Here is a 14,988-nt window from a genome sequence, read left to right on the forward strand (position 1 = left end):
CTCGGTCAGTTGAGCATCTGACTTCAGCTCAGGACATGATCTCACAGCTCGGGAGTTCGAGCCCTGCATCAGGCTCTGTGCTGACAGCTCAGAGTCTGGAGCCTGCTTCAGATTCTGTGACTCCTTCTCTCTCTGTCCCTCGCCTGCTCATGCTCTGTCTCTCTCTCTCTATATGTGTGTCTCTTTCTCTCTCTCAAAATAAATAAACATTAAATTTTAAAAAATAGTCATGTTTGTGTAGACAGTGACTGTGATGGTTACTGGAGGAGACAGTTTTCTGACACTGCCGCCCTTGGCTTCTGGACAAAAGCAGAGAAGAAAGAGCCATAATCTCTGACTCAAGGCCTGTGAACAGCCTCTTCAAGCCATCTGGGTCAGGAAGACTTTGGACAATGCCTTCCCTATCTTGTTTGGCTTTTTTAAGTAAGTTAACCATGCAGAGGCAAGCACTGCTGAGTATTCACTAAATAGATTCTTCCTCTTGCCCAGAGAGACCCATAGAGCAAGCAAAGAGAGGGCACAAAAGACAGAGAAATTGGAGGGAATTAAAAGGTTAGTGAGGGTGTGGTTGTCCTCAATTTGACTCCAAAGGACAGAGGAATGCCGTTTGGCTGTCATTCCAAGAAGCTTCTGGTTGATAAATACTGTCTGGTATTTCCTTGCTGATTTCTTACCCTCACACCACAGGCCCTGATCCCTGTGGTCCACTGAGCAAATGCAAATTACCTGAATCATGCTGCCGGTGACTCAACGGCTCCCCTTTAAAGCAACCTGAGTTCGGGGCAGTGACTGCTCAGGGTGAAAGCCATGGCTCACAAACTCTGCTTCTCCTTCTGGCTATTGGTCTGCTGGGTGGTGGTAGCTGTGGCGGAAGGTAAGGGTTTTGTTCTTATTCTATTGTGGGTCCCTAATTGGTAACTTGTGTGAAAAGGCAAGATTTGGCTTCATAACTATACATATCCATGAACTGGAAATAATTTTGTCCGCTCCCATCAGCCTGTGTGGTTAAGAAGAAAGAGGCTAAGTGTTGTCATCATCTGAAGACCTTGGTCTTAGTCTCAGCCCTAACTATGTGACTTTAGACATACTTAGCCTTTTTAACATCAGTCTCCTCATATCTGAAGTGACAGTATTAGTAATTATTTTTGTGGGGGTTATAAGGACAAAATGAGCTTTCGTTCCAAAAAGTTCTTCAAGCTCAAAACGCTATACATTACTAGTTGTATTGTAAAGCTAACAGTTTCCACCCTGAATTATGGCAGTGTCCACCTCTTGCTATCCCCAGCAGCACAGTAATTTGCACATGGTGGCTGTTTAATCTCTGTCTCTTAATTGCTTTAATTAATCACATCAAGGCAGCTGCATCTCGGTGCTACCGAAGTGGGTATAGCTTTCTCTAGGATCATATTACATTCTGCTTCTCCACTGCTCCTATTCTCTTTCCTTTCCCCCCATTATAAGATTTCCCAGGTGGCCTGAGCTTTAAAATTGGTTTGCAAACCCCTGGGGAAAAGAGAGAAAAGGCTAGGGGAAAAGAGGAGAAAGGGGAAGGAGAGAAGGAGATGCTGGGGAACCTGGGTCTAATGTTGTTTCACAAGTCACCTTAGTTCTACAACTAGATACTGTTCAGGGAGGCGAGACCCAGAATCAAACCGACCTCCCTGAGAGCTCTGCAGGGGCTCAGCCAGACCCCAGTCATCTCCCTTCCCCCAAAGCTCACATACAGAGGAGAGGGGCAGAGACCCCCGGGCTGGGGGTGAGATCACGGGAGATCACTTGCCCAGCCCCTGCATGAATTCTGGCAATCAGAAGGCTAGGGGTCATCACAAATAACACCTGCCCCGTTCCCAAGACCAGACCCCCACGTACCACCTGTTGAATATGACATCTAAAAGAGGCATCGTAAACCAGAACTGGCCACCTACCTGACATCTTCTTTACAGAAAGTGAACTACTCTTCAGGAAACTTTGTAAATAGATAGCTGAACAAGTTATAATGAGGTTCTAGGTGTGTTCACATCTAAAAATGCACCAATTAGGGTCGCCTGGGTGGCTCAGTCGGTTAAGCGGCCAACTTCAGCTCAGGTCATGATCTCACAGTTCATGGGTTCGAGCCCCTGGAGCCTGCTTCGGATTCTGTGTCTCCCTCTCTCTCTGCTCCTCCCCCACTCGCACTCTCTGTGTCTCTCTCAAAAAACTAAATAAACATTTTTTCAAAAAGCACCAATTAAAATGTGAGATCTGACTTCTGAATTTGACTTACGCTTCCCCACCCACTCTCCCTCAGACTGGCATCAAAAGTCCTTCAAATGCAGCTTCGCTCTATCCACGCAGCCCTGGCTCCAGCCCGCCGCTTGCCTGTCTATGCCATGGCTCTGCCCTGTGTGGGTGTCCAAACCCACCCTGCCCTCACCTGTTTATTGCATGATGCCATATAAATGTAGCTATGGTATTACTCCACAAAGGCTTTTTCAAGATGCATAATTTAAAGGGGCACTGGGGTGGCTCAGTCGGTTAATTGTCCTACTCTGGGTTTCAGCTCAGGTCATGATTTCATGGTTCGTGAAGTCGAGCCCCACATCAGGTACTATGCTGACAGTGCAGAGCCTGCTTGGGATTCTCTCTCTCTCTCTCTCTCTCTCTCTCTCACTCTCGCTCTAGCTCTCGCTCTCACTCTCGCTCTCTCTCTACCCCTCCCCTGCTCGCATGCATGCTCTCTCTCTCTCAAAAATAAATTTTAAAAGAGAGACACAAAATTTAAAAATTGCTCTCTCTCTCTGACATCTCTAAATTCTTATAGCAGTTTGTACATTATCCATGGCATGTACCGCATTCCGCTCTGTAGTACAGACCCACGTATTTGTCGCACTTCTCCAGTGCAGGCCCTGTGTCTTCATTATCTCTGCATTTGTCACAACACCTAACACAGTAACCTGCACACTGTTGAAATGACTGGCTTTATAGCACAGAATTGAAATAGGCCTTTGTGACACTTTCTGGGCTCCAAATTCTTTCCCTGTAGACTCTGAGATTTTTCCAAAAGAGCCAGTCATTCTGTGAGTCTACAAAATAAACTGAGTTGCGGTTATTGTGAGTAAAATCAGCAAAGGACTTATATTCCTTTCTAGTTCAACTCTGAAAGCACATGAGAATTTTTCTATGACTCCATGGGTCTTATAAAGGAAGAACTGCATACTTAAACATTATGTATGAAGTTTACTTCTCTTAAAAATCAGTAAAGTTCATTACAAACCAGCTATTATCTGCCCAAATAACCACAGACTACAGGTAATTGTTTTGTTGGTTTTTTGTTTTTTTTTTTTAAGAAAAAGGACTTCTCATCCTTACTTTTTAAAAAAAGTACTAGTTGTTGGTATGCTATGAATTTCATGTCTAGACTATAATAAACCCACTCAAAATTGATATCCAAACTTCAGGCGATACTTTAGCTTGATTTTTTATTATACTCTAATTTTAAATGTGAGTTATTATGGCAATTTTTTCTGGGACTGAAATTAAATACGAACTTCATAAAAATCTACAGAGAGAAACCCTCAACATCTGTCTGACAATTCATTCAATTTATCGACTATGTACTGGGCCCCCCTCTAAGCCAGATATATTGTAGGTGCTAAGGACAGAGCTATGACCAACAGAATCAACAGTCTTTGTTTTCATCAAGGTCCCATTCTAATAACATCTGTACCCTTTAGTCCTATCAGTAGCACACAGATTTTATATATAAAGTATAACCAGATGAGCCCAAGAAAGTGGGCCTTGTGATATAGAATCCTTCCATGATATCCAAGATTAATAATAACTGTAGACAATAAAGTATTTGTAAAAAAAAAAAAAGATTAATAATAACTGTAGCTAACACCAACTAAATGCAGACCGTGTGTCAGACATGTTCTGAACACTTTACATTTCTTATTTCAGATAATGCCACAGGCCAATTAGATAGGTAGAATTATTTTTTCCATTTTATAAGGAAAAGGACACTCAGAAAAAGTTAAGGAACCTGTCAATGGTCATACAGTTATTCAGCGGCAGGGCTCAGGGAGCCTAGTTTTAGAGTCTATGCTTTGAAACACTATGGTCTTCTGCCTTGTACAATGTTTTCAATCTACATTTATATTTTTAATGTTTATTTATTTATTTTTGAGAGGGGAGTGAACAGAGAGAGAGGGACACAGAATCCCAAGCAGGCTCCATGCTGTCAACACAGAGACCCATGAGGGACTCGAACCCAAGAACTGTGAGATCATGACCTAAGCCTAAACCAAGAGTCAGACGGGTAACCGACTGAGCCACCCAGGCACCCTTCAATCCGTATTTAAACATTTGACTTACTCTGGTCTGATTAAGGTCACAGAAGGGCTCTCATCTTTGACATTCAGTACCTTTGGTGGCATGTCTGTATGTTGCATATTGAGAAAGATTTATGTATGGTGATTTCATTATCCCTGAGAGGTGGGGAGATGGTAACTTTTGCAATTATAGAAACAGATTTCTCTCAATCAACTCATTTCCACAGCAGGCACTGTGCTAGGGATGAGGAGATGTGGTCTACAGGTTGGTCATGTGGATGGTCCAGTGGAGGAGGAATATAACCACAGAATAGTAATCACATGACTGATGAGTATTCTGAAAGTGGACTCCCAGGGTGGTATGGAAGCATAGTGCCAAGGGTCTTAAGCCAGCCTCCAGGGTAGGGAAGACCTCCCTGAGGAAATGAGGCATGAAATCTGCGTAGGAGTAAGCCAGCCCAAGAGGACAGGAAATGGTGCTTAAGCATCTGGAACCAGCTTGTTAAAAGCCCAGGCCCAGTAATGACTTTTGCCAAAGTAGTTTTTCTGGAGTAGAGAAAGCACAGTCAGGTTCCAGTAGATTAAATATGGAGGGCAGGGTGGGGTGCATGTTGGAACCGTGTAGATGTCTCTTTGAAGTGAAACAGGAACCAGAGAAGTTCATGGCAGATCACTGAAGTTTTCTTTTTGAAATGCAGCTAAGTAGTCTACTTACAAAGGTAGAGAGGCTTTTGAAGAGAATTCTTCAAATGAATGACGAAGAATGAGAATTTTGAAGGGGCTTTCAGAAGAGTGTCAAAGGCTGGTGTTAGCTCAGCCAAAGTTGGAGACAGTGAATGGCATCAATCTCCTCACGCAAATGTGTGGTGTTAACCTGTACAGTTTCCCAAATCAATCCCTATGCTTCCCATATTTTAGAACCATAGGGACCCTTGTGCTAGTCAACCAGTGACCTGAAATAGTCATCATGTGCCTAGTTTGCCCGAAGAATGTGGTTTTACATGGTCCTGCCCACATTCTTGGGTTGGTTACTGGAACAAGCTTGTATCTTGATCTGGAGCCCTTGGAAATTCCCAGAAGAGAGCTGGACAGCACAGAATCAGAGAAAAGTTGCCTAGCAGGCTCTAACAGCCCCTAGTCAGCAGGAGGGTTTGGAGAATAATCTCAGGTTTGAGAAATGAGATGAGCACAGGGGTGGGTGGTTGATTTCTTGTTAACGCTGGAATATAGCATACTGAGTGGTAGAGCTCAGGCCTATCTAAGTCTGGTCTAATAACAAAATGTAAAGATGGAGCTTATGAGGAAAGCTAGTTTCTGGCACCTGGGTGGCTCAGTTAGTTGAGCATCTGACCTTGATTTTAGCTCAGGTCATGATCCCAGGGTCATGGGATAGAGCCCTGACTCAGCTTCTGCACTGAGTGTGGAGCCTGCTTAAGTTTCTTTCTCTCTTTCCCTCTGCCCCTCTCCCTGGCTCACGTGTGTACATGCGTGCTCTCTCTCTCTCAAAAAATAAAATAAATCTTTATTATTTAAAAAAAGTTTTTTTAATCTTTATTTTTGAGAGAGAGAGAGAATAAGAGCTTAAGCAGAGGACAGACGGAGAGAGAGGGAGACACAGAATCTGAAGCAGATTCTAGGCTCTGAGCTATCAGCACAGAGACCAATGCAGAGCTAAAACCCACAAACCTTGAGATCATGCCTGAGCCAAAGTCAGGTGCTTAACTGACTGAACCACCCAGGTGCTCCTAAAATAAATCTTGAAAGAAAAAGGAGGAGGAGGAGGAGGAGGAGGAGGAAGGGGAAGCTAGCTTCTCCACTACTGACTGGATTCTCTGCAGAAAGCTTTCATGTTACAAAGATTCAGAACTGATCTAATTGTGTAGGAGGAAAGAATGAGTGATGTGGGATTTAAACATCTTTTGTGGTTTTGAAACATCTTAATCTAGTTTCAGTCATAGGATTTCAATACTCAGTAGCCTGGGTGGGAATGGAAGAAACGGTCAGTGTTTCATTCAAGGAGCAGATACCCATTCAAGGTAGCTTAAGAAAAGAGTAGAGTAGGGGCACCTCACTCAGTTGGTTGGGCATCTGACTCTTGATTTTGGCTCAGGTCATGAACTAACCATCATGAGATCCAGCTCTGTTTAGGATACTTTCTCTCTCTTTCTCTCAGTGTCTCTCTCTATCTTTCCCCCCCTCCCCCAAGTACATGCACATGCTTTCCCTCCTTCTCTCTCAAAATAAATAAACTTTAAAAAGGGCACCTGGGGGGCTCAGTTGGTTGAGCATCTGTCTTCAGCTCAAGTCATGATCTCACACCTGATGAGTTTGAGCCCCAGGTCAGACTTTGTGCTGACAGCTCAGAGCCTGGAGCCTACTTCATATTCTGTGTCTCCTTCTCTCTCCACCCCTCCCCTGCTCACACTCTGCCTCTCTCTCTCTCTCTCAAAAATAAATACACGTTTTTTAAAAATTTTAAAAAGAGTGGGAGGAGTGATTATTATAAGAATATCTCCAAGAACCTTAAACATAGCCAGGCTTCAGAGGGATCAGCCCTAGAGAGTCAAGAACCAAGGCTACTCTTACCACCCACTCTGTTACCACATGGTCACTTGTATCTCTTTCTCTAACCACTTTACATCTTCTGTGGAAAGACTGGCTTCTCTGTTTACTCATCATTCAAGTGGCCAAACAAAACTTAACACACCAATCCCTGTCCTATACCTTCCACTAACATCTTCCACTAACTGTGTCTCTTTGTTTAAATCCTCAAATGAGAATCTGATTGGTCACTGACCAGCCAATGAATGAGCTGAGTGTCTATCAGCCAGTCAAACAGGCATAGCCAAAGATATGTAGGACTGACCTTTCCAGGGATTGTGGGTAAAACAGAATCTCCAGAAGGGGCTATAAACACAGGCAAGCAATAGGTGTACACAACCTGTACCCTACACAACCAGGAAATTTGAATTCAGTTGTTCTAAAGGTAAGCGGAATCCAGCTCTTTTCAAGTGCCTCAGTACTTTCAACTTCCTGTGGGAAATTTGTTTCTCCACAATTTACACCTAGCAGCCCTTTCCAGACCTGTATTGACAAGTTTCTAAGAAAGTGAGAGAATAATCTTCTGAAGAGAAGCTTACTTTTTCATAGCCAATTCAACTGGATGATACAGAGAAGAGTCTTCTCTGTAGAGAAAACCTTGACAGTTGAGCTTGACCTAAATTTCTTCTCAGAAACTAATTTCATCCTGGTTCTTAGTACTTGCTCCCCTGCTGTGTGTAGATGCCCTCCCGCCTTCCTCTTTAGGGAATGAGTTCACTGCTAGCAGAAGTGAAGCAGATCTCCTGGATGAATAGCCTTCAGGGGAGGGGAGGAGCCAGTTAACATTAATTTTCTTAACATTAATTTTAATGTTGATGGAGGTACAGACTGATCACATTTTACATATACACATATATGTATGTCTGTATGTATATAAACATGTATGTACATATATGTCTTGTAAACATAAATGTGTGTGTGTGTGTATCTCCATAAGCACATAACAACCATTTGGAACAAGATCAAAAGAATTCTACTTTAAAAAAAAAATAATAATAAATAATAAATATAGAATTCTACCGTTTCCACAAAATAACACCTACCCTAACCCTAAATTAATTACTGAAACATTTTTTTAACCATAGATGAAAACTCCTTGTTCTTGAACTTTATACAGTGGAATCTTACAATATGGGCTCTTTTGTGTCTAACTCCTTTTGCTCAGCGTAATAACTGTGGGATGTCTCCACGTCCCATGAATATATATATAACAAAAAAGTCTTCTTTTTTCTTGCTCCCTTTCACTGTATACACATGGTTTGTTTAACCACCCTCCTATTGATGGACACTTGTACTGTTTCCAAGCTTAAAAGCTATTATGAATAAGGCCTAAGAAGGGGGGGTGGGCAGCTGACTGGCTCAGTTGGAAGAGCATCTGACTCTCAGTCCCAGGGTCATGAGTTCAAGGCCCATGTTGGACGTGGAGGCTGCTTTAAAAAAACAGTAATAATATGAGTATGAACAAGGCCTCTATGAACATTCATGAAGTAGTCTTTTGAAGACATATGCACTCATTTCTCTTGGGTAAATTCCCCAGAGTAGGACTGCTGGGTCATGAAGTGTGTTCATGTTTCATTCTGTTGGATCTTGGCAGTTTTTTTCAAACAAGTTTGGAGATCTCTCTGTTTCTCTCTCCCAATCCTTCTGCCCTGCCGCCACCTGAAATATCTCCCTTCTGCTTCCGTTATCGGCCCATTTCCTGACTTGTACCCTTCTCCCCACAGGACAAAAGGCAGTCGCCACTCCTCTTGGAGGCTCACAAGATAATGGAGGACCTACAGACTGTGAGATCTTTACGCTCACCCCTCCACCCACCATAAGGAACCCGGTGACAAGGATCCAGCTCGTGCCAAAGACACCCAAGTGTCCCTTTCATTCTTTTCCACGACGAGGGCCTAGAGTCCACATTAGGTTTCCAAACAGACCTTTCTTTCCTCGGAAGTGTATCCGCCGTTTTCAGTTTCGTCCGTTTTTTTGGCCGTATGGTCGCCTTACTCATCATTACAGGTATTTTCCCAGAAGAAGGCTGTGGAGGGGAAGCTCCTCTGAGGAAAGCAGAGAGAAAAGAGAAGCCCCGAACATGCTGATGCAAAAGAGAGTATAAAAAGATTCCTGCTTTCTTTTTCCAAACTAAAATGACTGGACTTAAAGATGAAATATCTTAAACACGACGGACTAGAAGTCGTTCTTCATGCTGCATGGGAGATATTGGCTTAGAGGTTATTCGTTTGCAAAACAGGAGTGACAACTACATTACTCTTATCCCCAACTTTTTTAAGATCACAGGATATTCATCCAAATAAAATCCTAAAATGGGTAGTTCCAAGAATTCCTGTGCAGACTGAGATGCCAGAAGAATCAGCTGGTCTCTTCTAAATTAAAGTGAAAGCATTTAAACAAATTGATATAAACCGAAGGAAGACATTAATGACACCCTTTTTATTCACAGGAGAACTTACAGAGCACAGTGCATTTATAAAGTGAACTGTGAAGGAAATTATAGAAAACTGAAAGTTTAATTTTATTCTTATTCTCTGTTTGGCAATGGTATAGACTAGTGGCTATTTATTCATTTATTTTTTACCATATTTTTTTTTACCGTATATATTTCAGATGTACAATATCATGATTCCACATTTGTATATATTGCAAAATGATCACAATAAGTCCAGTTAACAACCATTCCATACACAGTTACAATTTTTTTTCTTAAGATGAGAACTTTCAAGATCCACTCAGTTTTCTAACGACGACAATAAAAGAATTATAATCATTAAAGCAAAACAAAGTTATGGGGCATCTGACTAAGATAATACCTTGAAGATATCATAAACTAAATTACCTAACTTAAAAAGCTACTTTTTAATTGTAATAGCTAGTTACTTTAATGTTGACTTTTTAAGCAACCAGTTAAAATTAGTTTGATAAGTATCTCACTGTTTCTCACCTTATCGTCATATGGATACTAGCTTAAATTACTTATTACTTATTTCCCCTAGAACTTTCAATCGGGTTCCAAGCTCAAAGTCTGATTAAAAGTGTACATGGATGATTTCACTCATATGTGGAATTTAAGAAACACAACAGATGAACAGAGGGAGGCAAACCATAAGAGACAAATACAGAGAACAAACGGAGAGTTGCTGGAGGGGTGTTGGGGGGGATGGGCTAAATGGGTGATGGGCGTTAAGGAGGGCACTTGTTGGGATGAGCACTGGGCGTTACATGCAAGTAATGAATCTACTAAATAAATCTACTAACATAATTCTACTCCTGAAACCATTATTACACTATATGTTAACTAACTTGGATTTAAATAAATTAAATATTTTTTTTCAAAGTTTACCTGGATGTTCTTGTAACTCTAGAGCTCCACAGACATAAGTTACATCAACTATAGGAAGCTGAGGGTGCAACAGAAGCTAACAAATCCCACCCATCTCATTCTTTGGGCATTACTGGAGCCATTCTGTGAAATACTGCCTCCTGTCTGCGCCACTCACCTTGCCTGTAACATCGGAACCCGGCTTTTGCCTATGTGGTCAGGGGCTTATCCCCGTTCCTCCCGAGAATGGCATGCAAAAGTTGCTGTCCCTGCCACTGCTTTTACAAAGGGAAAAAAGGAACATAACGACATAAGGTCGCTGGGAGTGTTGGCTGGGAAATGGAGAGACAGAGAAAATCATCATGCTGTTCCTCTTTGCTAGGTGAAAAGACAAAAAGGAATAAAAATATTTTCTTCACTCACTTCTTAGCAAATTTTCTTATAAGAACAGATACTTGCTTCAAAATGACAAGCTTGCATAAAACCTGTATTTGAGGGGTGCCTGGATGGCTCCATCCGTTAAGCATCTGACTTCAGCTCAGGTCTTGATCTCACAGTTTGTGGGTCCAAGCCCCGTGTCAGGCTCAGTGCTGACAGCTCAGAGCCTGGAGCCTGCTTCAGATTCTGTGTGTCTCTCTCTCCCTCCCCTGCTCATGCCGTCTCTCTTTCAAAAATAAATAAAATTTAAAAAAAATTAAACAAATAACTGTATTTGAAATCCTAAGAAACTCTGTATTTTGTAATAAACTTGCTCTCTCATTTGCTTTCTTTTTTGATTCATGGGGCATAACCAGAAAACGGCCAACCTGGGGCAAACCTGAAGACAGGTAAACATTTGTGTTTGAATCTTACCTCCCTTTCTGGATCCTCTATTTCAGCGCTCTATCACAGCGCGCTCCCGGCTCCCCACTCCCGTTCCCGAGGCACCCCATGGCTCACAGGGCTGCCAGCTGCCCAAAGAAGCCTTCTTAGACTGGGCTTTCTCTCCCCCCAAACATTAAAACTGTTGCCAACCAGGGGCACCTGGGTAGCTCAGTTGGTTAAGCGTCCAACTTTGGCTCAGGTCATGATCTCACGATTCATGGGTTCGAGTCCCGCATCAGACTCTACAGCTTAGAGCCTGGAGCCTGTTTTGGATTCTGTATCTCCCTCTCTCTCTGACCTTCCCCTGCTCATGCTGCCTCTCTCTCTCTCTCTCAGAAACAAATAAAACATTTTTTTAAAAATAAAAAAAAAAAAAGAAACTGTTGCAATCCAAAACTCAACTGCACTGAAATCTAGTCCATGGAGACATTGCTGGGACACCTATAAACCTCAGGAAACCTAAGACAAACTGAGGTGTCACAGCTTCAATGCCTCGGTCACTGCATCTGTTAGAGAAAGCAGGTTGCCCCGTAATTTTTCATAGCGAGGACTTTTTCCAGAACAATTCTGGGTATAATTGTAACATTCCTACCCCTTGAACATGCATAGAGTTGCCTGTATGAAAAGTAGCTTACACCTGTAATTTAAAACGTAGGCCTTCACGACTTAAAAAAAATTTGCATCCTTTTGTCTAATAAATGTTTCTTTAAAAATACAGGGATGCCTAGCAGGTTTATTGCCTCGGGGAGATTGTTTTCATCACTAACACCTCAAAGTGAATTTATGCATCAAATGTGTTCCTCTTAGCATGTAAGTGGGCTTTGTGCTTTTTTTTTTTAATTTTTTTTAACGTTTTATTTATTTCTAGGGGAGATAGAGACAGCGTGAGCAGGGGACGGTCAGAGAGAGAGGGAGACACAGAGGGAGACACAGACTCTGAAACAGGCTCCAGGCTCCGAGCTGGCCGTCAGCACAGAGCCCGATGCGGGGCTCGAACCCACGAACTGCGAGATCATGACCTAAGCGAAAGTCGGACGCTCAACCGACTAAGCCACCCAGGCGCCCCTTGGGCTTTGTGCTTTTAAAGCAATGGAAGGGTGTGATGCATCTTGTGCTTTGTGGCACGAAGAGCCTCTGCATGTCTGAGGTTCCAATTATGCTAAAAAGGCCTAACCTGAATCTAATCATCAGACAAACCCAGACTGAGGGACATTTACAAATCACCTGCTGTGTCATCTTCAAAAATGTAGCTGTCATGGCAGACAAAGGTCACAGGAGATTAAAAAGACATGATAATTAAATGTCATGTGTGGTCCTGGAGGTGGGGCGGAGAGGGAGAGATTGCCAGAAAGGACATTACTGGGATCACTAGCAAAGTTTTTACGTGGCCCGTGTATTAGGTACTAACAGCCTTATGTCAGTGTTAAATTTTCTGAATTTGTTGATTATGTAAGAGAACATCCTTACATAAAAAGATGAAGTACTTGAAGGTAAAGGAATATGATTTCTGCAGCTACACCTCAGGCCATTCAGGGGGCAGCCAAACCAGGGGAGGAGGGACATGGAGGCTGCATGTGGTCTGCTACCAAATGACTGGTTTGTGGCACATTTAAACCCTGGGTTTTGCTACGCCCCTGATTAATTAAACATGAAAAATTAAGAAAGAGATGACTTACTTTATAGATGTTACCTTATGGCATTTGGAAAAGCATTTGAGGAGGTGTGCGAGTTTGCTGGGACTGCTATAGTGAAAATGCCACAGCCGCAGAGCAAAGGAAACAACCCACAAAACTAATAGGCAACCAACGGAATGGGAAAAGATAGTTGCAAATGACATATCAGATAAAGGGTTAATATCCAAAATCTATAAGGAACTCCCCAAACTCCACACCCGAAAAACAAACAACCCAGTGAAGAAATGGGCAGAAGATATGAACAGACACTTCTCCAAAGAGGACATCCAGATGGCCAACAGACACATGAAACGATGCTCAGCATCCCTCCTCATCAGGGAAATACAAATCAAAACCACACTGAGATACCACCTCACGCCAGTCAGAGTGGCTGAAATGAGCAAATCAGAGAACTCTAGATGCTGGCAAGGATCTGGAGAAACGGGCACCCTCCTGCACTGTTGGTGGGAATGTAAACTGGGGCAGCCCCTCTGGAAAACAGTGTGGAGGTTCCTCAGGAAACTAACAACAGAACTCCCCTAGGACCCAGCAATAGCACTGCTAGGCATTTACCCAAGGGATACAGAAATGCTGATGCATAGGAGCACATGTACCCCAATGTTCATAGCAGCACTCTCCACAATAGCCAAAACATGGAAAGAGCCTAAGTGTCCATCCATGGACGCATGGATCAAGAAGATGTGGTTTATCTATACCATGGAATACTACATGGCAATGAGAAACAATGAAATCTGGCCATGTGTAGCAACATGGATGGACCTTGAGGGTGTTATGCTGAGCGAAATATGTCAGGCAGAGAAGGACAAATACCATATGTTTGCACGTATAGGAGGATTAGGAGGAACTTAGCTGAGGAACAAGGGGGAGAAGAAGGGGGGAAATGGTGGGGGAAAGGGAGAGAGGCAAACCATGAGAGACTCTTGAATGCTGACAAAAACTGAGGACTGATGGATGTGAGGGGGTGGGGAGGGAGAAGGGGCATGGAGGGCACTTGTGGGGATGAGCACTGGGTGTTAGGTGGAAACCAATTTGACAATAAACTATTTGTTAAAAAAATAAATAAATAAATAATTTTAAAAAAAGAAAAAGAAAATGCCACAGCCTGGGAGGCTTAAACAGTGCAAATTTCCTTTCTCACAGTTCTGGAAGCAGGAAGTGCAAAGTCAAGATGTCTCAAGGGTGGGCTTCCTCTGAGGCCTCTCTCTCTTTGGCTTGCAGATGGCCGCCCTCTTGCTGCCTCTTCACGGGGTCTTTCCTTGGTGTACGGGTGTGCTGGTGTCTTTCCTGTGCGTGCAGGTTTTCTCTTCTTAATAAGGATATCTATCAGATCGGGTATCTCCAAATATAGTCACACTCTGACGTACTGGGCATTAGCACTCCAACATAATCAATGTCAGGATAAATTCAGCCCATAACACGAGGCACCCAATTTTGAAAGCAGTGAACTACAAACTCCAAGAACAGCTGCATGATCTAGAGAAAGCTGGCTTTGATTTTAAAGAAAACCGTGGGAGAATTGCTCAGGTACTTTTATACAGAAAGAAAGGAAATCAGCATTTTCCTTTTTTAAGCAGAGAGCAGATTTGATTTATTTTTGTAATAAAATGTGAGTAGCTGTCAAGTTCCTACTGGCGCATCCAAGCTTGTTCTAAACAGCTAAGAAACAAAGGCACCAAGGATGGGAGGTGCGGAAAGAGTGGGCGCAGCTGAAACCATGCACTGGGGCGAGCGGCTCTATATACCTCAGCGCCTCCTACGGTCAGCAGCAGGTAGAACCACTGAGTCATCATGAAATAGCTCTAAACTGGAAACACAAAGTCCATCGACAGTAGAAAGGATGAATAAATTGTTATTGTATCATACAGTGGAATACCACACAGCAAGACAATGGATGACAGCTTCACATCACAGCATAAATGAACCTCGCTTCATGTTGAGGGAAAGAAGTCAGATACAAAACAATACACACAATAAGATTTCATGTATGTGAAATTCAGGGACAGGCAAACCTCACCCATGGTGACAGAGGTCAGAATAGTGGTGATATTTAATGAGTTGGCTGAGTAAGGACAAGAGAAGGTCTGCTAGGAGCTAGAAATATTCCATCACTGAGGGCGCCTGGGTGGCTCAGTCGGTTATGTGTTCGACTTTGGCTCAGATCATGATCTCATGGTTCGTGGGTTCAAGCCCCGCA

At 42.8% G+C, this 14,988-nt stretch overlaps 1 protein-coding gene across 1 annotated transcript; it reads left to right on the forward strand.

Moving 5' to 3' along the window:
• Window positions 1-807: 807 nt before the first annotated feature.
• ODAPH (odontogenesis associated phosphoprotein) lies at window positions 808-9,395 on the forward strand. The gene is made up of 3 exons (XM_039230991.1): window positions 808-874; window positions 8,636-8,774; window positions 8,919-9,395. The coding sequence occupies exons 1-3, from the start codon at window positions 808-810 to the stop codon at window positions 9,013-9,015; spliced, it is 303 nt and encodes a 100-aa protein (XP_039086922.1). The 3' UTR covers window positions 9,016-9,395.
• Window positions 9,396-14,988: the final 5,593 nt, after the last annotated feature.

This window comes from Hyaena hyaena, unplaced genomic scaffold (genome assembly GCF_003009895.1).
Source record: "Hyaena hyaena isolate Hyena2069 unplaced genomic scaffold, ASM300989v1 scaffold_54, whole genome shotgun sequence".
NCBI classification, from domain to species: Eukaryota; Metazoa; Chordata; class Mammalia; order Carnivora; family Hyaenidae; genus Hyaena; species Hyaena hyaena.